The sequence below is a fragment of the Bacillus rossius genome, chromosome 13 (genome assembly GCF_032445375.1).
Source record: "Bacillus rossius redtenbacheri isolate Brsri chromosome 13, Brsri_v3, whole genome shotgun sequence".
Taxonomy (NCBI): Eukaryota; Metazoa; Arthropoda; class Insecta; order Phasmatodea; family Bacillidae; genus Bacillus; species Bacillus rossius.
Genome location: NC_086340.1, coordinates 45,451,217 through 45,474,525, shown reverse-complemented (window position 1 = coordinate 45,474,525; position 23,309 = coordinate 45,451,217). Strand labels below are relative to the sequence as shown.

The 23,309-nt window shown below is 37.6% G+C and overlaps 1 protein-coding gene across 1 annotated transcript in view; it reads right to left on the bottom strand.

Moving 5' to 3' along the window:
* LOC134538517 (serine/threonine-protein kinase PRP4 homolog) overlaps window positions 1–13,020 on the bottom strand; it is a 98,500-nt gene extending 85,480 nt beyond the window's left edge. Inside the window, exons 1-2 of the mRNA XM_063379903.1 lie at window positions 12,892–13,020; window positions 4,940–5,107 (exon numbers count right to left, since the gene is read on the bottom strand). Of these exons, the coding sequence (XP_063235973.1) occupies window positions 4,940–5,107; window positions 12,892–12,896 (173 nt within the window). The 5' untranslated portion in view covers window positions 12,897–13,020. The remainder of the gene's footprint in view (window positions 1–4,939; window positions 5,108–12,891) is intronic.
* Between the last annotated feature and the right edge of the window lie 10,289 nt (window positions 13,021–23,309).

Below are 23,309 nucleotides of genomic sequence, written 5' to 3'. Positions count from 1 at the left end.
CAAGTTCAAAAAAAAAAGACGGTAGCTCTTATTACAGTAACAAAAACTCGAAGTGGAACACTATGCTGGACAGATGAACAACTGAACTGTGGCAGCAGAAGAAGGAAAAAAAAAAACTTTAAATTCATCCTCGACTAGAAAATCTTTTGGTAGTTCAGAAAATAATAAAAGCACATTAGCACTTGAGATTGCAAAATATCCAGTAGATATAATCTAATCTAAATCTAAATATATATAAGATGCTTTGTTAGTACGTAAATACACAGTTTTCTCACTCACCACCAACCCCAATCAACTTCCCGTTGGGGTGATAAATACCCCTTGGTCTCCAGGTGGTAGTGAGAGAGTTTGGTCGCGGTGGGTGGTTGTGGGTGGCAAAAATGTTAAAACATATATTTCTGTCTTTTTCTAAAACATGAGGACTTCTGAAAAGATCTCAAAATTTCTTGAATGGTCTAGAAAGTTCCAAAATGTGTAAAACGGTTATAATTGATCTGGAATGTTCTAGAAAGATCTAGAAATATCTGGAATGACCTAGAAAATTCTAAAATGAGTGAAATTTATTATAAAAAATGTATAATATATGTCAATATATAATGTAATACGAATATGAATAATATAATATAATATAATATGTAAATGAAACATGAATTTTTAATTTACTAAAATTTTTCTTAAAATTATTTTAATTTGTTAATTAGTTTACTCTATTACAGTGGTTCCCAAACTTTTTGGTTCCACGACCCCCTTTTGGATACTAATTTTTGCTGCGACCCCCTTAAACATTTTTGGTACAGTGATAAAATTAAAACATATAAATATTGTGCTACATTTTTTTATAAATTAAAAAAAATAAAATAAAATGTGTATAACAAATATTTTTTTAGTCACCGAGCCATCGGAGCTGAAATATGTGAAGAAGTAGTTCAAACTGTCCCCAAAAGATGGCACACAAAGCCGTGATGGAAAACGGAGATAAACTAAGCACTGGAGAGTGCAGTGGCTCGAGCGAACTGTCGTTTGGTGCGTTAATAGTGTTTTGTTCGGTCACATATTGTTTGCGTTTATTCTGTCATGGATAAATTTGTTAAACGTGCGGGGCCTTCAGTTTCTCACGATAAGAACGAAACAAAAAAGGCTAAGATGAGAAAGTACAATGACTCTTATATTAAGTACGGATTTACAGTGCTCGGGAATCGGCCACAATGTGTTGTGTGCAGTGAGTTGTTATCTGCCGAGAGTATGAAACCATCCAAGATGATTCGTCACTTGGAAACTAAACATTCAAGTTTGAAAGACAAGCCAGTGGACTTTTTTGAGCGAAAATTAACTGTTCTAGTCGGTCAGAAAAACTCGGTGTCTCAGTTGAGTAGCAATAATGTGAGTAAAAATGCTTTGCTAGCATCGTATCAAGTAGCTTTACGAATAGCGAAGAAAGGCAAGCCACACACGATTGCTGAAGATCTCATTCTACCAGCCGCTCAAGACATGCTTTCAACAATGGTTGGTCCGGAGGCAGCTAGCAAACTGTCCAATGTTCCATTGTCAAATAATTCAGTGGGGAGGCGTATTACTGAAATGGCTGAAGACTGCAAGAACCAGTTCAAAGAAAAATTGCAGAAAAGTGAATTTCTTTCTATTCAAGTAGACGAGTCTACGGATGTATCTAATTTGACAGAGTTTATGTGTTTTGTTCGCTACGAAAATGATGACGGTGTGGAGGAGGACATATTATTTTGCAAACCTTTGCCTGACCACGCAACAGGTGAGGAAATGTACAAACTGTTTATTTCTGCCACCGCTTCCCTTAACATTGACTGGAAAAAGTGTGTTTCGATCTGTAGTGATGGTGCCAAAGCACTGACAGGTAAAAAAAGTGGTTTCGTGAAACTTCTAATGGCTATTATGCCTAAGGCTGTCTGGGTACATTGCTTTCTACATCGTCAGGCATTAGCTTCAAAGAACATGCCCATCGAACTGAAAGAAGTTTTGAACGATGTCGTTAAATCGGTAAATTTTATAAAAAGCAGGCCATTACAGTGTCGATTGTTCTCACAGTTGTGCGAAGAAATGGGGGCGGAATACAAATGCCTCTTACTGCACACAGAAGTTAGGTGGTTGTCACGTGGGAAGGTGTTCTCTCGAGTGTTCGCTCTGCGCACTGAGCTTAAAGCATTTTTTCAAGTTATAAACAAAGACTTTGTTGGTTTGTTTGACAAGGAGTGGCTATTAAAGCTTGCGTACTTGGCGGACATATTTCAACATCTTAACAATCTGAATATTACCTTGCAAGGTAGAGACAAAACTATCATTTTTGCCCAAGACAGAGTGAATGCGTTTGTAAAAAAATTGGCAGTGTGGGCATCCTGGGTTGAGAAAAATTTTTTAGAAAACTTCGAATTGGCACACGAATTTCTTACGTCCCTTGATGAACGCGATGAAGATTTTCCTGACGTCAGCGAGCTGTCCAAACTGATTGTTACACATTTGACAGGTCTACGAGAGCAGATCATCGACTACATTCCCGAAGATGAACATACCGATTTGAGGTGGGTGCTGAACCCTTTTAACGAACATTCTGTTAACCAAGCGGACTTAAGCCCACGTATCCACGACAAACTTATTGAGTTGTCTTGTGACAAGACTTTGCAGCTGTCTTTCAGCACCAAAGACGTGGACAAGTTCTGGCTGGATAGAAGAACCGAATATCCGAGTTTGACTACGGCAGCCCTCAGAATTATTATGCCCTTTGCAACGTCTTACCTCTGCGAGCTGGGGTTTTCAACACTGATTAATATAAAAACCAAGGCGAGAAATCGGCTGGATGTGGAAGATGTTCTTTTTTTGTGTATCTCAAAAATTAAGCCAAACCTAGAAAAACTTGTTAATGAGAAGCAGGCACATGTGTCGCACTGAAGCCACATCAGTTCCTTTTTTTTACATATTTGTTATTTTTTATTTAAAAACTTTATAACTGTAGCCGATTTAACATACATCGCAGGCCCAGAAGCCAAGAATTATGTAGCTGATTTATTTTGTATTAATCTATAATTAATAAATAGATATATTGAAAGTTTGAGAAGATATTTCATTTTTAATTCACCACAATCGTCTTTAGTGTTTAGTAATTAGTTTAATGGTAAATTAGTATTTATTTACTTTTAAAGTAAATTAATTTGTTTTAGGCAGAACTTCATTTTTTCTTTCGTTACTCTATTCGAGAGTATTTTTCGACTTTTTAAAATTATTTTGGAAACCTTTCGCGACCCCTCTCGAAACGATCCGCGACCCCCCCAGGGGTCGCGACCCCGTTTGGGAACCACTGCTCTATTAGATATACTATATATATATACACCACATGTTTAATGGCCAAATAAGTCTCTCAATATCGAAAATATAAATCTATAATATCTATGTTAAAAAATGTATCCTTATGCCTATATTTTTTTGATACCATTTAACATGCGATGTATCTTAACCCGAGCAACGCTGGGTTTCGCTGCTAGTTTTTTTATATGATAAAATACCCCGTTTCCTAGTTTTCAACGCTAGCGCACCTGTGTGTATGCCCTTGGAAAATGAGTAAAAAATTGGGAGTAGGTATTTTTAGAATTCGCCAAATATTTTAGTTATCTATTGAATATACCGAAATTTTTACTCAATTATTTTTTTCTTACTCAAATGGCTTTGGAGGTATTAAGATGTAAAAGTTTGGTGAGTTTTGTGAACCTGACTTTTTTTTCTCAAATCCAGTCAATCAACACCATTCATTCTTATTGATAACTTTATTGTATTGTTACTAGAAACACAGGGTGGGATTGCAAATTCAATGGGGAACTACAAATACAAAATTAAACTTGCATGCCTGACACATTTTCTGGCCTTAAAATTACTTGGCACTCCTAGCATTTTCCTCTATTTGCTGGAAAATTTACAAATTTCCCTTTTTCTTGGTCACAAACACCAGTTGTTAGCCTCATTTTCAAACAGCTTTCCAATTCCAAGAGGGTCATCAAAGTTACAAGTTGTCTTCTATTGAAATTTCAGGGTCATTTGAAAGAGCTGACACAACAATTCACACATACTTTAGACCAAATTGTTTGCAGCTGCACTTTTTAAATTAGCATGAAATATAATTTAGTTTGAAATATAATTTTGTGTCGATGAAAATTCTTGACTCGGAGACTATCAGCTGAATTTAGTGAGAAACTAATAAAAATTCCAGTTGTATGTAATCCAACTAAAAAAAAAAAATCATTCCAATGGCAGATGGAAAATGCAGACCAACCTCCAGTTTATTCCGAGATGACACCAAACGCCACTGTCAATGGAACGAGTTCTAACTCTGGGCTAGTTAGAAGCAACGGGAACACAAAAAGCTGGCTGACAGTTTCAGGAAAGCCCATGCCCTCTGAGAATCTGTCACATGGGGTTATTTTCAAAACCAAAATAAAGGCTAGATAAACCAGGACCTGGTCACTTATTGGCTGAAAACCATGTGGAATTAGGATTAGGTACGTTTTGAAAGAGACATTCTCGTTTGGGATACTTTTGAAGGAAAAAACTGAACACTATTAATTCCTGGGGCCATGACTTCATAAATCAAAATCTTGGAAGTTGAATTCAACAAAAAGCCCATAAAGGAACAGTTGAAAAAACATTACCTTGTGTAGCTATCATCTGGGAAACACCAGTGAAAACCTGCCACTGGCTAAATCAGAAAACTATCTGTTGAACAATTATTTTGTAAACAATAAAACAGCCTAATATTAAATTTCGTTACATCAAAATATTTCACAAACTAAACTATAGTTTGAAGCCACACTCAATACAATCACATGAAAAATAGTTACATTATATTCTTCACAACAAATTAAGTTCATAAAAGCACAAAAAAAAAATATGTTAATAACTAATATAGAAATAAACCCAAACTCACTTCTCTTTTTCTCCTTTCTCGGACGAATGCTTCTTGTGCTTATGGTGCTTGTGTTTCTTTTTTTTCTTTTTTTTCGAACTATCGCTTGCATTGACCGGCTCAATTTCTTGCTCACCGTCTACTTTACTGCCATTCGTGACAACCACGCAATCATCTGTGTCAGAGGGTCTGAAACATGGAACATGGATAAGTACATTGGTTTGCATGATTACAACTGAACTCTTTTATATCACGTCTACAGTTTGGAATATGGGGTTTCAAATCAATATAACCACTTACTGATGTGTACTTTGTAGGGCTGGCACTATCAAAAACAAATTGATTAAAGGCAGGTTATTTCAAAGTGTTTTAAAACTTATTTCCTTTCTTAAAAACTAATTTAGTTCGCTCAATGTTCATTGCTTATTGTTAATGTCAGTTTTCATTTCAGTTCAATGTTCCCTGTTCTCTCTAGCAGGTTGAATTTCACAGTCCAAATTTTGAGTTTCCATTAAAACTATTGTGTTAATCAATGGCAGTGGCCAGAACATGCAAGAATAAAAACCCCTCACTGGAACATAATATATATATTTTATAAAAAACAAAATAAAAAATTACAAACTTTTATGAGACAAAAATGAAGTAAACAATTTTTTACCACAAGCTTGGCCTTAGTAAAATTTACTCACAAATCTCAGCATTATTATATTATTATATAATATTATATTAACATAAAATAAATTCAGCCTGACTTAATGCTATAAGAGTTTAACAGGTAAACATGAAATTACTACTATAGCTAGTAATCTGTTTTTACAGAGGTTTGTTTTATAAACTTTATAAAGAAAGTGTTGCTGGAAAAGGTCTATGTTCTATTCATTGAAATGTGTCTTTCTTTTTGTGTCACATTGGTTTATGAAGTTATACTTCTTTAAGCACATTGAGGGTGAAATTTTAGTATACAATTAAATATGAGTGCACCATTCAAGAGATATTTAACAGGATGAAATCCAACGAGCAAGTGCATTCGTCCAATTGTGTTCAAACACAAGATAAACATTGTAACTCTCATGGTTTACTGAAACATGTTAAAAAAATTTCATGTAACAAACAAATTGAAAAATAATTCTAACATATATTTTCAAAATTTAATTTACTTATAGCCAAACTACTAGTATCTATTTTTTTTATACCGACCGGCAAACAACATTTCTGAAGTTTTGTTTTCTTCATGTTTACTTAATAATTTATTAGTAGAGACAACTGTTAAATAACATCTATAGCATAGAGACATTTACCAAGTTGTTGGTTCTCTTTAATATAATGATAACTGATGTAAACTATATTCTATAGTTTACTTGTCAAACTAAAGATTGCAGGCAATCTGGTCACACGTATTTTGATACCTCATGATTCGTAATAAAAAATGAACATGATGTTTATCTGAATTCTCTTTTGTCGACAGAAATAAAAAAATGGAACACAAAGTATTCACATGTAGGTAGGTATGAAACATAGTGAGGATAGCAAAATATTCACATATATAAATGAAATATTATCTATATGTTATAAATATGTCATATCCAATGATTGAAATACATAGAGTTATAGGTACAGAATACCTTTTTCGATCATTGCATAAAACATTAAACATTTAAATTGCTTGTATAAATAAATACATACATAACAAATATTTTTTTATAAATAAAAAAAATTAATCTCTCGTATCTTGTTAATGGCTGAAACGATTTGGATGAAAAATTTATATTTAGTTAATGTTTTGCTTTTTCAATAGTTTGTCTAAACAGGTGTATTCCCTGAAAAACCACGATTTTACAAACAAAACAAAAAATAAGACGAGCTAAGCTTCATCGCCCAGGTACTATTTCAAATATGTACTGTAAATTGGTGTGAACAGTTAGGTTAGGGCCCAAACACAATGAAAATTAGCATTTCACTAACACATCACAATATTATACACAACAGTTGAACTTCACGTCATTCAATCCGACTAGCTACAAACTTACATTGAGTTACACAATCACACAACCCAGGTATTAGCATTACCTAACTAGAGTTTACCCTTCCTTAATACTTTGTTGTTGCAAAATTGAGTATAAGTTTTCGGCCAATCATAAGCTCTGAACGTTCTACTATGTTTCTGAACGTTCTACTATGTTGTGATTTAGAAACCTCATTTAATTAATAAATGTATTTAACTAGAGTAGGTATACAGAAAGACAGTCATTTTTAATTATATCGCATGATGGAGATAACAACCTAACAGTTTGATTTCCAAAGGAGAAAATATTTATTTCTGCATTCAATTGTGCAATTCCCATACTATTATGAATTGTATTTTGTTAATACGGACTTTTCCCTTATCGTTATCATTGCACACTATCCACTAAAACAGTATTAATTATTTTTCAAAGAATAAAACAACCATATTAATATAGTAATGGGATTAAGTTTATGTCATTCGTAGCCAGGCCGCTATGCTTGTATTGAAATACGTATGTAAAAGCTTATGTGGAAGTGATAATATTGATTGTGTTCGGGCCTTTAGCAAAATTTAAAATACTTACTGTACTTTTTGGAACAAGTAGAATACTGAAAAACACAATTTTGGGAATGTTTTGGTATCAACTTTAAGAAATTACCAAGAAATGTCACTACTGCTTTTGACCTTGTAGTAGTAAGGTGAACATATCTGAAAGTTATTGCTCTAATGAAGTGGTACAATAGATGATTTTATGAGAAATCTGAAAACACATTCCATCCACACAGTTGGCAAAAACCCCGGACTTTTATGAAGAACTCAACCCTTGTGGATAGGTATGCAGGTAGAGGTATGCAGGTAGAGGTATGCAGGTAGAGGTATGCAGTTAAGCTAAAGACTCTGATGCATCTGAGCAAACAAGTAGTACACTAATGAGTTTGAAGCTAGTTGAATTATTAATTAATTGTTTTAGACTGGTCAGTTTAAACTAAGTCAATTATATTTGAACTACATCATAGTTAACGTAATTAACCTTGTACATACCACTGCGTTAACAGGGTGGTTACAAATATATGACTAAGCAATTCAAGGGCATTTCAAGGACCAAAATTATGTTTTCGATATTCAGTAAATGAAAGAAAAGTGATGAAAACTATTCAAAACATAAACATTATTTACTAGGAGGGTATGCTATGATATCAAAATTGCTGATGTACATATCTTCAAATGGCCCTCCACACATGGGGTTTGAGATTTACTATCTAATTTTTTCTGAAGATGGTAAACTATAGTCAGTACTGAACGAGGTGGGAAGGTGGGGGAAGCCTAGAAGTAGGAGGGAGAACTTTAGGAGAGAACAAGAATGGAAAGGAGGAAAAACTAGATGATGGTAGAGAGAATGATGGGAGAATAGAATGTCTTGGATGGGGACTATGTGTTGGCAAGGAGTGTGGCTCAATTCCGGAGAAGACTTGAGACTAAAGTAGGCTTGTGCCCAATTAGAGCAGTCTTCAAATCAACAAGACAGGAAAAAATAACATGGGCTGGACGTCAACAATTATGTGCTATTTGTTTTTTTAATTTACATAAATATATAATCTGGTAAATTTGTACCTAAATTTTGATTTTAATACAATACACCAATCCCTCACTAGCACGTCTTCAAATTGTGCAAATTCATTTAGCGCGATGTTAATTTTACTGCCCCAGTCTTGAATAGCACATCTGTAAATTTCAGTTGGCACGAAATCCCCACAGAGTCTGCTTAAACTCGGTAAACACAAGATGTGCCAAGGCATACAATTAGCGAGGCAGGAAGAGATGCACGCGCAGGTCTGACTACGCTATCGGCTGTTGTACAAACATCAGCTATGGCACATTCAGTTATGGCCACGGAGTGTAAAGGACCAAATGTTTTTATGTCCGTTAGTATGCCGTTGTCGCCCGGTCACCGACCGGGCAGTGATGAACTCAATCTAACCAGTGGCAGGGAACTTGTGCGCACAAACACAAGCCCATTCATCTGCCAGTATCTGTACATGCGCAAGCAGGTACAGTTGGAATCATATTGGAATCATGGCTTCCAAATGAGACCATAATGCATCCTTTTCAAGTACTTGAGAAGAACTAGAAGTATTACGGCATGCCGAATGTCATGAAGGCCACACTTATGTTGGTCACACTTAATTTTAAGCAAGTCAACTGTGCGCACAATCGTACGAAATAAGGACTCTATCAAAAGTTTATATAAGTCTGATGCTGTTGGTTGTACTAGCGGGAATATATTTGACATTAGATAGCGGAACAGAAATTAATAGAAAATCCACATGGAAAAGTTGTTAAATGAACGGTGCAATGAAAAGAAAATCACGGGCCTGACAGAATTTGAGTGACCAAGCGGTGATACGCAAATAAGCAATTTAGTTTTTGAAAATTTTTTTAATGTAAAAATATCCGGACAGTAATGTCAGTTTCGCTGCCACTAAAGGATGGTTTGGAAAGTTTGCGAAAAGGCACGCGACGTCAGTTGAAGGTCACACCCGGGCGGGCAAGCCAACCAGCTGAATGACGATAAGTACATAACCACCTATCTCTCGTTACGCAGTGTCGTATTTGACAACGTATTAGATGTTAGGCTTATAAATATAAATAGTGTGACATATTTATAGTTGAGAGTTATTCTACGCATTTATATTACTTAAAGAATATTTCCCTAAACATTTTGGAACACACAAAGTAAATTAGCCTCGCTATTAATGGAGACTAAAGCATCAGAATACGCAATTTTGAATAACACAAACATTGTTAACAACGCGTTGTCATGCTAAGTGAGGGACTGGTGTAGATAAAAAATACTAACACCTTCTAAATGTTTTAAATAAACTACATAACTTAAAATAGTTGTAAACAAAAATATGCTGATTTGTGTTTCAGTAATGTAACTAAGAAATGCACATTGCACACATATCCAATCTCAACTATTGCTTATTACTTAAGCGTGGCTCAAACTAAAATGTAGATAAAGTATAATATTTTTATTCACTCTAGGAATAAAAATAATTTATGAAACATTAAAATTCAAGGACTCTTGCCAAAATTCAAGCAAATTTCCAGATTTTACAGGACAGATAAAACTCAAGAGCAATTCCAGCTTTTCAAGAATTCAAGGACATGTAGCTACCATGGTTAATAGCGTCTACCTAATATTAGGAATATTAATTGCCTTATTTTCACTAAACAACATTTTAAATAATGTGTTAAATTTTATAAATTTTTATATGAATTTTGGAATAATATAAAAACTAATTTGACTAGTAAGATTGGCATTTAAAAGTTATAGCTTCAAAAGTATTAATATTTCACTTAAATTAATTTCACCAGAGATAATGTTTTCATACAAATTTGGGCTCGCAAAGACAAATGCATTCTTTCTCTGTTTGCGATAGGGGCAGGCATTTTCACATCAGAAACTAGCACCAGCACATTGCGTATTTGCAATTCATATATGGAAGTTTGTGTTGGGAGGGTTTATATGGCACGTCCAGCCAGGCCTAACTCATTATCATAAATTTGCAATAAGATTTCCCTGACTTTCCAGAATGCGGACATCCCTAACTTTTGACGTAGGTAATATGTAAATATGTAGAGTCGCGGTATATGCGAAAAAAAATGCTAAAAATCTGAAAATACTTTTATTCTATGCTCTTTCACTTCCTCTTTTCAAATCAACCGGCGGAGATAAGAAATTCCAAATACTTTAGGAGATATCGAATTTTTTAATTTTCATCACAATACCTGTGTATTCATGCGACAATCACCATTGTTTCTGGTTTACGAGTATCTATTATGTTTCTTATTTGACAATTTTGTCACGTGACAGTTCCGTGATTGGCCAGTATTCAAATGAACCAATACGTGATTATGATTACCTATTTATTTATTATTAATGTTCCGTCGGAGGTATCGCGACGTAGGTGAACGACTACATCATTTCCTTCTAATGGCAAAGGAAATGTACCCGCCTCCAACTTATTTTTTATTTGGATATTATTGCGCAAGTAATAAGTAACAATAAAATTTTACGTGAGTTGTTAATGTTCATCATTTGTCCGGGTTTGTTAGGTCAGGTCAGTTACATTATAAATACTTGAAAACTATAGAACCATTGAAATTAAATCATATTATTTTTAATGTACGCTTAGTTTGAAAGTATTCATAATGTAACTGACCTGACCTAATTGACCATTTTAGTTCCTACTGTTCATCTTTTGTCCCGGTTTGTTTGGTCAGGTCAGTTACATTATAAATATTTTAAAACTAAAGTCATTAAAATTAATTAACATTATTTTTTATGTCCGCTTAGTTTGAAAGTATCAATAATGTAACTGACCTGACCTAATCGACCATTTTATTTATTACGCATTCACGAACACACGGCAAAATAACAAAAATTGCTTCGGTCAAATGGTTGTATAGGTGTTGTATTGCAAAATTAATAAATTCTATATCTCCTAAAGTATTTGGAATTTCTTATCTCCGCCGGTTGATTTGAAAAGAGGAAGTGAAAGAGCATAGAATAAAAGTATTTTCGGATTTTTAGCATTTTTTTTTCCGCATATACCACTACACTATATATTTACCCAGAGGGGCCTTATACGTAAAGTAAAAATTATATTTCAAATATTTATTTTCAAACACTAGAGACGTACCTGTATTTACCCCGAAAACAGCGTTTCTGAGAAATCACAGCTTATAGCTTACATTACACCGTGTGTGCAGTGACGCGGCCGTTGCCATTTTATTTCTTCTTTTCTGTGTGATTCTGGGCGTTTGGTTAGGAGAAACTTAGTAAAAACAGAGCTATTGTTTGATAGTCACAGGAGTTAATATCATGACTGTATTGCAATTATAATAGGCATTTTAATGCTTCTAATTTCAGTCATTTCTTTTTTTGTAAATAACTAGTTGCATTACGGAATCTTTGTTTTCTGACATTTGCATTTAGAGTAGCATTTTGAGTCACGTAGTAACGAGCAATTTGAATGGAAGCCAAATGTTTAAAATTGTGAGAATGGTTGATTATGTTAGGTTAGCTACATTAAAAATACTTCAAAACATTGTGTATGGATGGTTGGTTGGGTTAGTAAGCTACATTAAAAATACTATGAAATATTTTTAACAACTGCTTAGGAATTACCAATTTATATGTAGCTATCTAGACCTAAACAACCATCCACATGATTTCACAGTATTTTTAAAGTAGCTATACTAACCAAACCAAACACCCACATTGTTTTGAAGTATTTTTTTATGTCGCTACTACAACTGAATATTTTCATAAATTTACTCAAAATCTCCTAATCATATACACACACAGACTTGCATTGGAAAGCAAAAAAAGGCAGCGGCCACTTCAATGTACAGGTATTGTAATGAAACCTTTCAACAGTGATTTCTCAGAAACCAGTATGAATAAAGAAATGCTGTTTTAAGGGTTAATATAGGAATAACTCTAGTGTTCAAAAAAAAATATTTTCTGTTTTTTATTTTTACTTTAAGTAAACACCTCTCTGTAAGAATAATGCCTTAAAGGTATTTTTATTATTGCTAACATAACCGAAATAACCATTCTTATATTACTCATTTGTAATATATAAATCTTACCTAACTGATAAAATAGTTAATGGCTTGAAAAAAAATCATAACACCCTCTACATAATAATTTAAAAAATGTATGAGGAAATCTAAAAACACCAAATAATAATTGAAAAAATGCAATAGGAAATCCAAAAAGACCATTTCAGAATTTATTCAGCATATTAGCTCTTTTTTTTAGAAATAACCAAACAACCTTTAAGCTGTAGGCCATGACCGTTCGCCAACACACAACCACCAATGTTCCAAAGACTAAAGTCCAAAGATAACTGTCATAAAGCCAATATATATTAAAATATTTTTTTTAAAGTCTTACCCCATTAATGAAACCGTTTCGAATTAATGACAGTACTACTTCTGTAACCAGAATACAGATTCAGCAATTCCAGAAATTATTAGCAAACAACGACAACCATTTTTCTTGCATTACCATAGACTACACTATAATCAACTACGATATAGAGGAACTACTATACGGTAAATATGGTCGCTCAAATTGTTTTTTTAAATTAACGGCTTTTAGATGGCACTGTATCACTGACAGCAAATATTGTCAATATTTGCTGACATTCTCCAATATAATTGACAATAATGTGGGAAATGAAGTGTTGGACGGAAAATAGCATCCAGTTTTCTTCAAAGAGTTTATTTGGACTGGTAACCGAAAATATGTTTTAATTTATTTCATACTATCAAAGTTTATGTTTTGTCTTAGCAATTTTTTCTCTAAATTTTGAAATTAAATAATTCATCAGTGCTGGACGAAATTTTTTTAACTTATTGTGTTTGTGAATTTTTAAAATTTTTGAACATGTATAAATTTAAATTCCAATAATATTCGTTTCATAACGAAATAAATGTCCAGTGATACTTTTTTTTTTTATAGAAATATAATTTCATTTTTACAAATAAAATATTTTCGCTTACAACATTCGTATTAACATTATTTTAATTACCTAACTTTTATTACATCTTTAATCACCCATGTTCTCATCGCCATTTTAAATAACTGTTGTGATGGGAACTGATTTCATTTCCATTTTCGTTGGACACGATTATAATTGGCCGATTGCATCTAACATCTAACATATTTTAGAACCTGCCCTATAGTCTAAATATTTAATGGAAAATCCAGTCATTCAACTTGTTAAACAAACATGACTGTGCTAGTGTCCTTTTCGGTTATGGTATTATCCTCCAACTTTATTTGACACAACAAAATGGAAGGGAAATGTTGACAGTACCTTTACATAAGTTTCAATTTTGTATGTTGCACCATTCTGTAAAAACAAGAGATTTAAAAAATCGTATCTGTAAAGGTTTTTTTTTTATCGATAAGAAATCATTATATGAATTGTATGACCACCATGTATGGTGGAGCAAATGTTTATGTCGCGTAATGGCAACAGTCTTGATTGATTGGTTTTACCTTCGCTAGCACATGATCTTCAATACCACCTGGGCAATATGTCAGTATTTACTTAGTTTTTATTTTCCGATGCGGGTGGGGGTGAATTTCGAGCTTTAATTTAAAAGACAAGCAGTCTCGCTTCAACAAAAATATAGGTAGTTTTGTCTGGGTAATAAATGTGTAATGTATGGTAGTAGGGATAATTGCCTAGAATGGTAAATGTGCATAGCCTCTTGACGCCGACCGCCAATGTTCCTCTATGTCGCATAGACCACTATGCCTCATTAACGTCTCGCGAAGGCGTGTGCACCGAACGCGCTCGTGCGCTCACCGGAGTGTAGAAAGTGCAACAGGGCGAACGCCAGGTAACAAGTGCTACGTCGGCGGAAGGATCCGGGCGGGTGTGGCATATCCCTCCGCCGAACTACAACAAATGTAATGTATGTATTTTTTTCCACAGGATATTATTAGACATTATTTTCATTATTTAACACTTTATTTTCTCCACAATTATGTTTCACCGTGTGCCAGGGTGTCCACAGATAGTACTTTCGTACTAGATCTAGTACGTTTTTAGTGGTCAAGTACATTTACACTCAAATCTAGTACATTTTTCTTTAATATAATCCTATTATAGTAACTCCAATCTGTTTTATTATTAAGCGTAATTATTTTTAAAAACTATGGAATGTATGTGTGTGTGTGTGTGGTGTGATATTTAAGTTTGAGCATTGCAATGTCATAATAACTTCCTAAATTCTTAAAAACCATAACAAATTATAATTTAGTACTTTTTATTCAAATCTAGAACTTTTTTCTCGACTAAGTTGGTACGAAATATTTTTTCCTTGTGGACACCCTGCCGTGCGCCTTATCCCGAACTTGGCCGGTTCAGTTTTCCGCGAAAATCACACGTTTCCACAGGAGGGCTGGCGAGGGGAGAGGGGTCGCGCGCGGTGAGAGCGGCAGTATCCTTCCGGAGCTCATAGAGGCCGGCAGCCTCCGCACAACACGGGACCAGCAATTTTTACTTTCACTGATATGTAGTTTCAATAGTTCTAATTTTTCGCAAATCTTTTTCTCTCAGTTCCGTGGTTGGCCTCAACTTACCGAGTGGTATTTAACTTAATTATTCAGTGCATCAAGACGAGCATTCGTTGTGCTGCGTAAGTACTGTGTGTGAACTAAGAGATGTTACTTCGTCGCTTCACGCGATAATCTAGCCAACCGGCTAACTAGTTTCGGCCTGCACGGGGCAGGCACCAGGCAACACGTACATTCAAACATACTAACGAGTCAATTTCTGGGACAGTCGTAAGATTCAGGTAGCATCGCCATAGTTACGGGCCTACGTGTTCTTAGCCCAGTGTATTACGTAATTTGTAGTTGTGCAGTGTAATTTTTAATCAGGATTATAGTATGTCATGTTAGGGTTTGTTTTGTAATAACCGCATCGTGTCTAAGTGTATGACCTTACCGGGGAATAAAATCGTGAGCCGCCACTGAGAAAGTGGTCGCGCATGTGACAATTCAGTTCGGGACAACCATTACGGCCAGGACGGGCAGCACTATGCATAGGGCTGTGCCGTAATAAATTAACCAGACATTAGTTGGTCTTTTCTTGTTATTTTCAGGCATCCCGAGTGGCCTAAACAGCTCGGGGGGCTCTACTGTGTCAAACCACTACCTCTAGCCACAAGGCTGAACCTACCCTGAAATTTCGAACAATACCAAAAAACACGTAACTTTTAATAGAGGTAGCGGGGACGGCGTCACTCTGTTGGTACCACTGTTAAGTCAACATAGACAGTTGTTGTTTCATTGTGTATGATGTGTACAAGCCACAAAAATCGTAAACTAAATATAGAACACTGGCGACGAGGATAGTACAAGTAATTCGTCTAAGGGCGATATCAGCATGGCTAACCTGTTAGGCCACATTGAGGAGTTGAATGCGAATCGGCCGCAGGGGTGGGATGTGTATGCAGAACGTTTGGAATTCTATTTAGAGGCGAACGAGATTACAACAGCCGGGAAGAAACGGGCAGTGTTTTTGAGTGTGTGTGGACAAAAAATGTACGCAATAATACGGTCGCTCGTATCACCTGAGAACCCAACAACGAAAACCTATTCAGAAATCATTGCATTGTTGAAGCACCATTTTGTGCCAAAACCTTCCGAAATTTTTCAAAGGTTTAAGTTTCATCAGCGATGCCAATGTACCAGTGAAAGTATTGCTGAATTGGAGGAGGAGCTGCACAGTTTGGCTGAACACTGCAATTTCGGTGAAGGGTTGGACCTAACCTTGCGGGACCATTTTGTGTGTGGGTTAGGCAACGAAGCTGTGCAGCGCAGACTGTTAGCTGAAGTTACATTGTCGTTTGCGCAAGCGTAAGAAAATGCCCTAGCTGCTGAAGCTGCCTACCAGAATTCCAGAGAAATCAGAGGGGCCTTCTGCATCTGTGGTTGTCGTAAGCTGGTCGACTAGTCCCTGAAATGTTACGGTATTGCCGGCTACTCAGGGGTTCGGTAGAGGCAGTGGCGGATTCATAGGGGGGGCGCAGGGGGCGCGCGCCCCCCCTTAACCAGGGCAGCCCAGCACCAAACATGGTTCTTGGCAAGGGGAGGGCGTGCACCCGGCCGCCGATATTATACAATACACATTCATGCACTTACCTTTAATATTCGAGCGAGACGTAAATGAAATGGATAGAGCTTGGAAAAAGATCTCTGGCTGCATCCAAGCAACCAAGGTGACGTAACAAGGGAGTGTGTGGAAGAGGTAGACCTGTGGCCCCCCCCCCCCCCCCCTTGAGATTTTTCTGTATCCGCCACTGGGTAGATGGAGGTTCAGGATGTGTGGCCAATGGATATAGTATCCAGAATTAAAATTAAAAACAAATCGAATAAAGTTTCCAGGTCCTTTATGCACAGTAGGATGAATACAGCAAAAACTCGAATTCGCTATTACTCGCATGCAATAAGATGGCTGTCTGACTGTACAACACAATGACCGGGAAGACACGTAAAAACACAGTACTGTGCCGGAAATTAGGAAATTCGACACGTTTTTTTAATTTTGTTAAGTTTGGCCCTAAACCCCGGCCAAACCAAACAACTTCCGCAACCCGCGATACAGTAAACTCCTATATTGCCCCGTACCGCGAGCGCAGGTAAACCCAAAAAAATATATTAAAACCCAAACTAATGGCAGGCTCAAAAAATACTAATAAGATTGTGAACAGTGAGAGGAGGCAGCAAGTTAAAAAGAAGCAAAAAATATATGGCAACATTTAATAAATATATATAAATATACCATCAAATCGTTTCATCACAAATCAACGCATACATCATAAAAAAAAACCTATTACTACTTATAAAAAAAGCTATATAATAATAATTAAAAAATACTTTAACAAATCCCCCAAAACGGTAAAATTTGGGATCATATACTTCGGAGCTCCGAAAAATTAAATGTCATTACCAAAAAGGCATTATAAATATATAAGAACATATTAATACAAATACAAATATAGATACGCACCGGGCGTAACACTACTGTAAATACCCATTAACAGAATTTACCATCAAATAGGCGAAATCTAGCAAAACTTTGACACACATTAGCATCCAAATCAATATATCAAAAATTTATAAAATTACAAATTATGGGTTAACAAGTCCTTCTCAGTTGTCATTTTCTAACGGTCGACACCTGTTTTCTTCCACGTCTGGCAGGGATTGGGTGAACAAGCTGAACGTAAAATCCCAGTTTCAGTGTTATTAGTCCGTTAATTTAAATCTCCAAAATCCACAAATTATAGTTTCGCCCCAGGGGTCAAAGGGCTCAACGGGGCGGTGGCACGGCTGGCACTTACTTGCATTTTTGACGTCGTGATGTCCGCTCACCAAATACTCATTAGCTCACGAGTGTTTTTAATGGCAAACCCTTGCCATAACACATTACTGTAGCTGCAGGTAAATGTACGGATATGACGACTCCTTCACCATGCCGTCTTGGAGTTTATCTTGGCGCACATAATTCATCCTTGGAATTCCTCGCGACATTCACACACGCTTCACCAACCACTCGCGTTTCATCATACCAACGCGTTCTAAATTATATATATATGAACCCCGTTCATATTCAAAAGTAACACTCATATTCAGATGTTCGACCGGCAAGTCACTTAGACGTGGAACCATCACCATGGCCCACCCGCGTTTTACTCACGTCCGCGCCCGCCCGGGCCCACCAGGCGACTGCCGCTCGCCAGCCACCCATGATGTCACACACTCAGCTGTTCTGCTCGCGTGCCGCCTAGCCTAGCGGTAGTGTCCTTGAACGTTCCAGACCAATTTAATAACTTAAAATCTTAAAATTAATAATAATAAGACTGAACAAGAATTACAATTTCCTTTTTAAAAACAAATTATAACAAACTTAAATCCAAAATAACTCTTATTACCAGGGCATCCGAGAAGGTTAATAAAATAAGTTAACCATTTCTACCAAAATAAACATTATCAAAGGTAGAGGCTGTAGCACACATGATTCAATTTGTTATTATAATTTTAAATTATTTTTCGAAATTTTATTTTTCAATTTATCTGGTTACTATAGGGGTGATTTTCACTTTGTTAGGCTGGTGTACTCTACGTAGCTAAAATTTGTGCCAGTGAACCGAGGCACTTTTTCTCAAGGATCAATCTGAGCTTTTGCTAGTCTAATGTAGTCTTTGGCAGCCTGGTTGATATTTCTCCCGCCTGCAATCACGTCCCGGGTTTGTAATATTACTTCCCTCCATGACTAAAATAGCATAGAGCAGCTTCTGGCCTGCAAGCTGCTACTTCTCAGAGACCCACTGAGAGTAGCGAGTCTCGGCACGAACGAGTATCCCGTGGACGCTCGTTCCCAGCGTCGTTGCGTTTTTATCGACCCCCCCACCCTCCTCACAGTTCTAAGAAATTAGCCCCGGACCATTGACCTGGCGTGATCTCTGCCAGGCAGTGACCGACTCCAAGGACGACTTGCATGTGTGCAAGGATGGACCACCCACGACATCTAGCGGCAGTAACAGTAACTTCTTCTCTGGTAGCCAGCGTGTGGAGCTGACCCTCGTGACACCTGGTGGCGATTCAGCTCACCGCCTCAGTTAGTTCCCCTTTATGCCGCTAGAGAGCAGCGCCGTGGTGCCATATGCCCCTATACTTTCAAATCACGACCTGTATAAGTCGATTGTTTGTTGCTTTCTGTGCCCGCCAGTAGAGAGAGCGGCAGTCGCTCTTCGGCGCAAACAACTAAGTCGTGGTTACGACCACTTGGGAACCTCCGCATGTTTTCGGCCCTGAGCCTAACCTTCCCCCTCTTTTTCCCTAGGGCCGACCGCCCGTTTTAATTAGGAGCTTAGTCCGCCACAGTGGCACTTAGTACTTGGACATTGGCTACTAACCGCGCTGCAGATCGGTCAGACCTTCTCGCCATCTCTTGTCGCGGCTACGACGGAAACGCCTTCTATTGAGGTTGTAGTCAGCTGTCTTGGGGGATGTGATCACAGTTTTACAGTAGCCAGTCAGAAGTAGTGATTAGAAAAAAGTCATGTATAAATTAAATTTTATTAATTTTTTTTTTATTTTTCTAAATGACGATTTCGGTCGCGTCATCCGCGTCATCCGCGATTTTCTCGGTCCGCGCCATTTGGATGTCGGCGCGAGACATCTCCTGAGCCCTGGAGCAACACCCTGTTTGGTGAGTTATTTCGATCTTTTTCCTCCCCGAATTCCCGTTTGTTGGCCTACGCGCCGACTGTGTTTGACTGTGTGATTTTTTTGGTTGTCAAAAGTATTGTATAACTTATTCTAATAATATCGGGCCGGCCCCCCCTTTAATAACTTTAATATATTGTGTATACCATGTTATTAATAAACCTAAACAAAAGATTCATTTAATTATTTTTAAATAAAACAGGGAACCTATAGACCAAGCCACTTATGTAGTGTATTTATTTATCATATACCTTATTCTATTTAACGATCCACTAGCTCCCAAATTGCTTGTGTGCAGGGAGTTCCAAATTGTCTTGTTCTCCACCTCGTGCCACCTCTGGTCAATAACTTTAATTTTCTTGATATTTTTGAACCCAGCTGTTTCCAAGGTTTTTTTTTTTAAATAAGTTAAAATAATATAGAGGCACGATGGGTGTTACAGTACATGCGACGGTGAACATCCAGTTTACAAAAATACTCCGCGACACACAAAACTTATGATAACACACATGAGAGAATGACAAGGTGAAAAACGCGACTGAATTACAAGGTGACTGAAAACTGTGATTACTCCTGCACGGCACAGTCCGGATCTACTGCTAATACCGCGCCCGTTCGAATCCACTCTCACCGTCCCGGAGCGACGTCGCTCATGCGTCCGTTGCCTCTCGTGCCGGGTCCACGACTGCCTTCCACTCCCCTGGCCCGAGCGCCCGCGTTTCTCCCCTCTCCGCGAGCCCACGGAACACGCTGATTGGTCACAGGCAGAAGCCAGGGCCTTGGCGCCCGGTGAACAAATAAAAACTTACAAATTACATAAATCTACAATAGAAAATTAATTACAATGAAATATATACAAAATATATACAAAAAATGTGAAACAAAAATATATTTACAACAAAATAAGAAGTCAAATCCTGTAAAGAAATAACATGTCGCACATCACCTACACTTGCGTCCCACTAAACATGCAAGAGATGGCACTGGCGAAGCATAACGGCCTGAAGGAGCCGGGGAGACACTTGGGTCGACGTCATGGTAAATACAGACAATTTTTTTTTTTTGTTTGTTGACCATATTTCTGTTTCGGAATATTTTGTGGTGTTTATATTCTTGTTGACAACAGCAATTGTTTGCTTAATTTTGTGTGTTTTTTGTCTTTTTTTGAGTATTTTTATTTATTTATTTTATTTATTAGTTTTTCTTCAACAGAAAAAGTTCTTAGCAATGGCGTATGTCCAAAAACTTGCATCAAGACAGATTAATTAAGTCGTATGCCTCTCCAGGCTGCACCGGATCAAATTGGTGGAAACAAAGCACGTCTTATTAAGCATGTAGTCCCTTGCTCAAGCTGTGGAAATCGTCACAAACCTCCGTGTAGGTTTAAGGATAGTGATTAAGAGGAAGGGGCACATTGAGAGAATCTGTCGAACCAAAGCAGCACAGTTGCAATCTAATGTCAAGGTAAATGTTGTACAGGATGTGCCACAGCCCACGATAGTCAACGGCATGTTTGAACCAAATGTGTATCACCTGTGGAATATAGGAGTGTTGGAAGCATCAGAGTTCAGTACTACTGTAACTATAAATGGCCAGTTAATTGAAATGGAAGTGGACACTGGTGCGGGTCTATCAATAGTGGATGAATGTACGTATCAGAAGATATTCCCTTGCCCACCTACCACACTCAGTAAGGCATCATGTGTATCATGATTACAGTAAGAATGAAATTGAGACATTGCGCTCTTGCAATGTCCAGGTAAAATATGGGTCACTAAAGTTCACACTTTCTCTCATCATTGCTAAGGGATTGAAGCGTTCCCTTCTTGGAATAAATTGAATGTTCACCTTGGGGATACAAGTTAGTGGTGTGTTACGTATCTCAGAAGCATGTAACGATGTTATCAAGGAATTTACAGAGGTGTTCACCAAAAATTTGGGTAAGTTCAAGGGGCCACCTTTATCATTTCAGCTTGACACAGGAGTCAGACCTATACGCTTAAGTCTCACTCAGTTCCATTTGCACTCCTTCCAAGGGTGGAAAAGGAGTTAAAAAAGCTAGTCTCCCAGGGTGTGTATACACCGGTTAAGCATGCGGAGTGGGCAACACCGATTGTTGTTATTAAGAACAATGGGGAGATCAGAATTTGTGGGGACTACAAAAACAAGAACACCTTGAACAAGGGATTACAGCAGGACTTGTATCCCATTCCACCTGTGCGCCAGCTGCTAACCAAATTGAATGGGGCACCACTTTTGCGAAGATCGATCTTGCACAGGCATTTCAGCAGCTTATAGTTGATGAAGATGCTGCAAAGGCTCAGACAATCATCACACACAAGGGTGATTTTCAGGTTAATCGGCTGCAGCTCGGTGTACGTGTTGCCCCTGGAATTTTTCAGCGGTTTATGGAATGGTTATTATCTGGCCTAGATGGAGTGGTTTCATATTTCGATGACGTTTTGGTATAGGGTGCATCAGCAGAAGATTTGCGTAGCAAAGTTCGACAGGTACTGCAGTGTTTCCAGGAAGCTGGGATTCATGTTAAACCATAAAAGTGTCAGTTTGGAGTACCAGAGGTAACGTTCTTAGGGTTTGTAGTAGACCAAAGTTGGTTACGACCCACACCAGACAAGGTTCGTGCCATTCACGATGTACCAACTCCATCCAAGAAGGAAGAACTACATGCCTACCTTGGACTCTTAAATTTTTATCATTCCTTCTTGAAGGATAAAGCTGATGTGGCGGAACCCTTGCATTATCTATCGCACAATTCAACGAAGTGGGAGTGGACACAGCGACATGAAGCAGCTTTTGCCGCGACCAAGCGCCTCTTGTCGTCAGATTCCTTGTTGGCTCATTATGACCCTGACCTACCACTATTTCTGACATGTGATGCATCTAAATTGGGAGTGGGAGCTGTTTAAGTCAGACGAGCACACTGGGTGAAGAAATTCCTATTTTTTTTACTCCCGTACAATGACTACCACCGAGCGCAATTATGCTCAGATTGACAAAGAGGCACTGAGTATCATTGCTGGAGTCAAGAAATTCCATGACTTCTTATATGGTCGGCGGTTTGCGATTCACACAGACCACAAGCCATTGCTTGGATTATTTACGACAGACCGGGTAACACCAAACATCATTTCACCACGCATGCTGAGTTGGAGTATCATCCTCAGTGGTTATGATTTTGAGCTGCGCTATAGGCCTGGTTCCAGCATCGCAAATGCTGATGGACTCAGCCATCTCCCACGGCTTACCCCTGATGTAGATGTTCCGGCTCCGATGGAGGTCCTACTTCTCGAAGCATTAAATGTGCCACCTCTGCACATCACATTGCTGCGATGATTCGAGCTGATCCGATCATATCACATGTCTGTCATTGGGCTTTGATGGGCTGGCCGCATGACAAACAGAGGAGGAATATGTTAATTTCGTCAGGAGGCAACACGCACTGACCGTACACCAGGTGTGCCTCTTGTGGGGCTCCCGGGTCGTCATTCCGCCAGCCGGGCGACCTGAGATTGAAAACCTTGCATGTGGGTAATCAG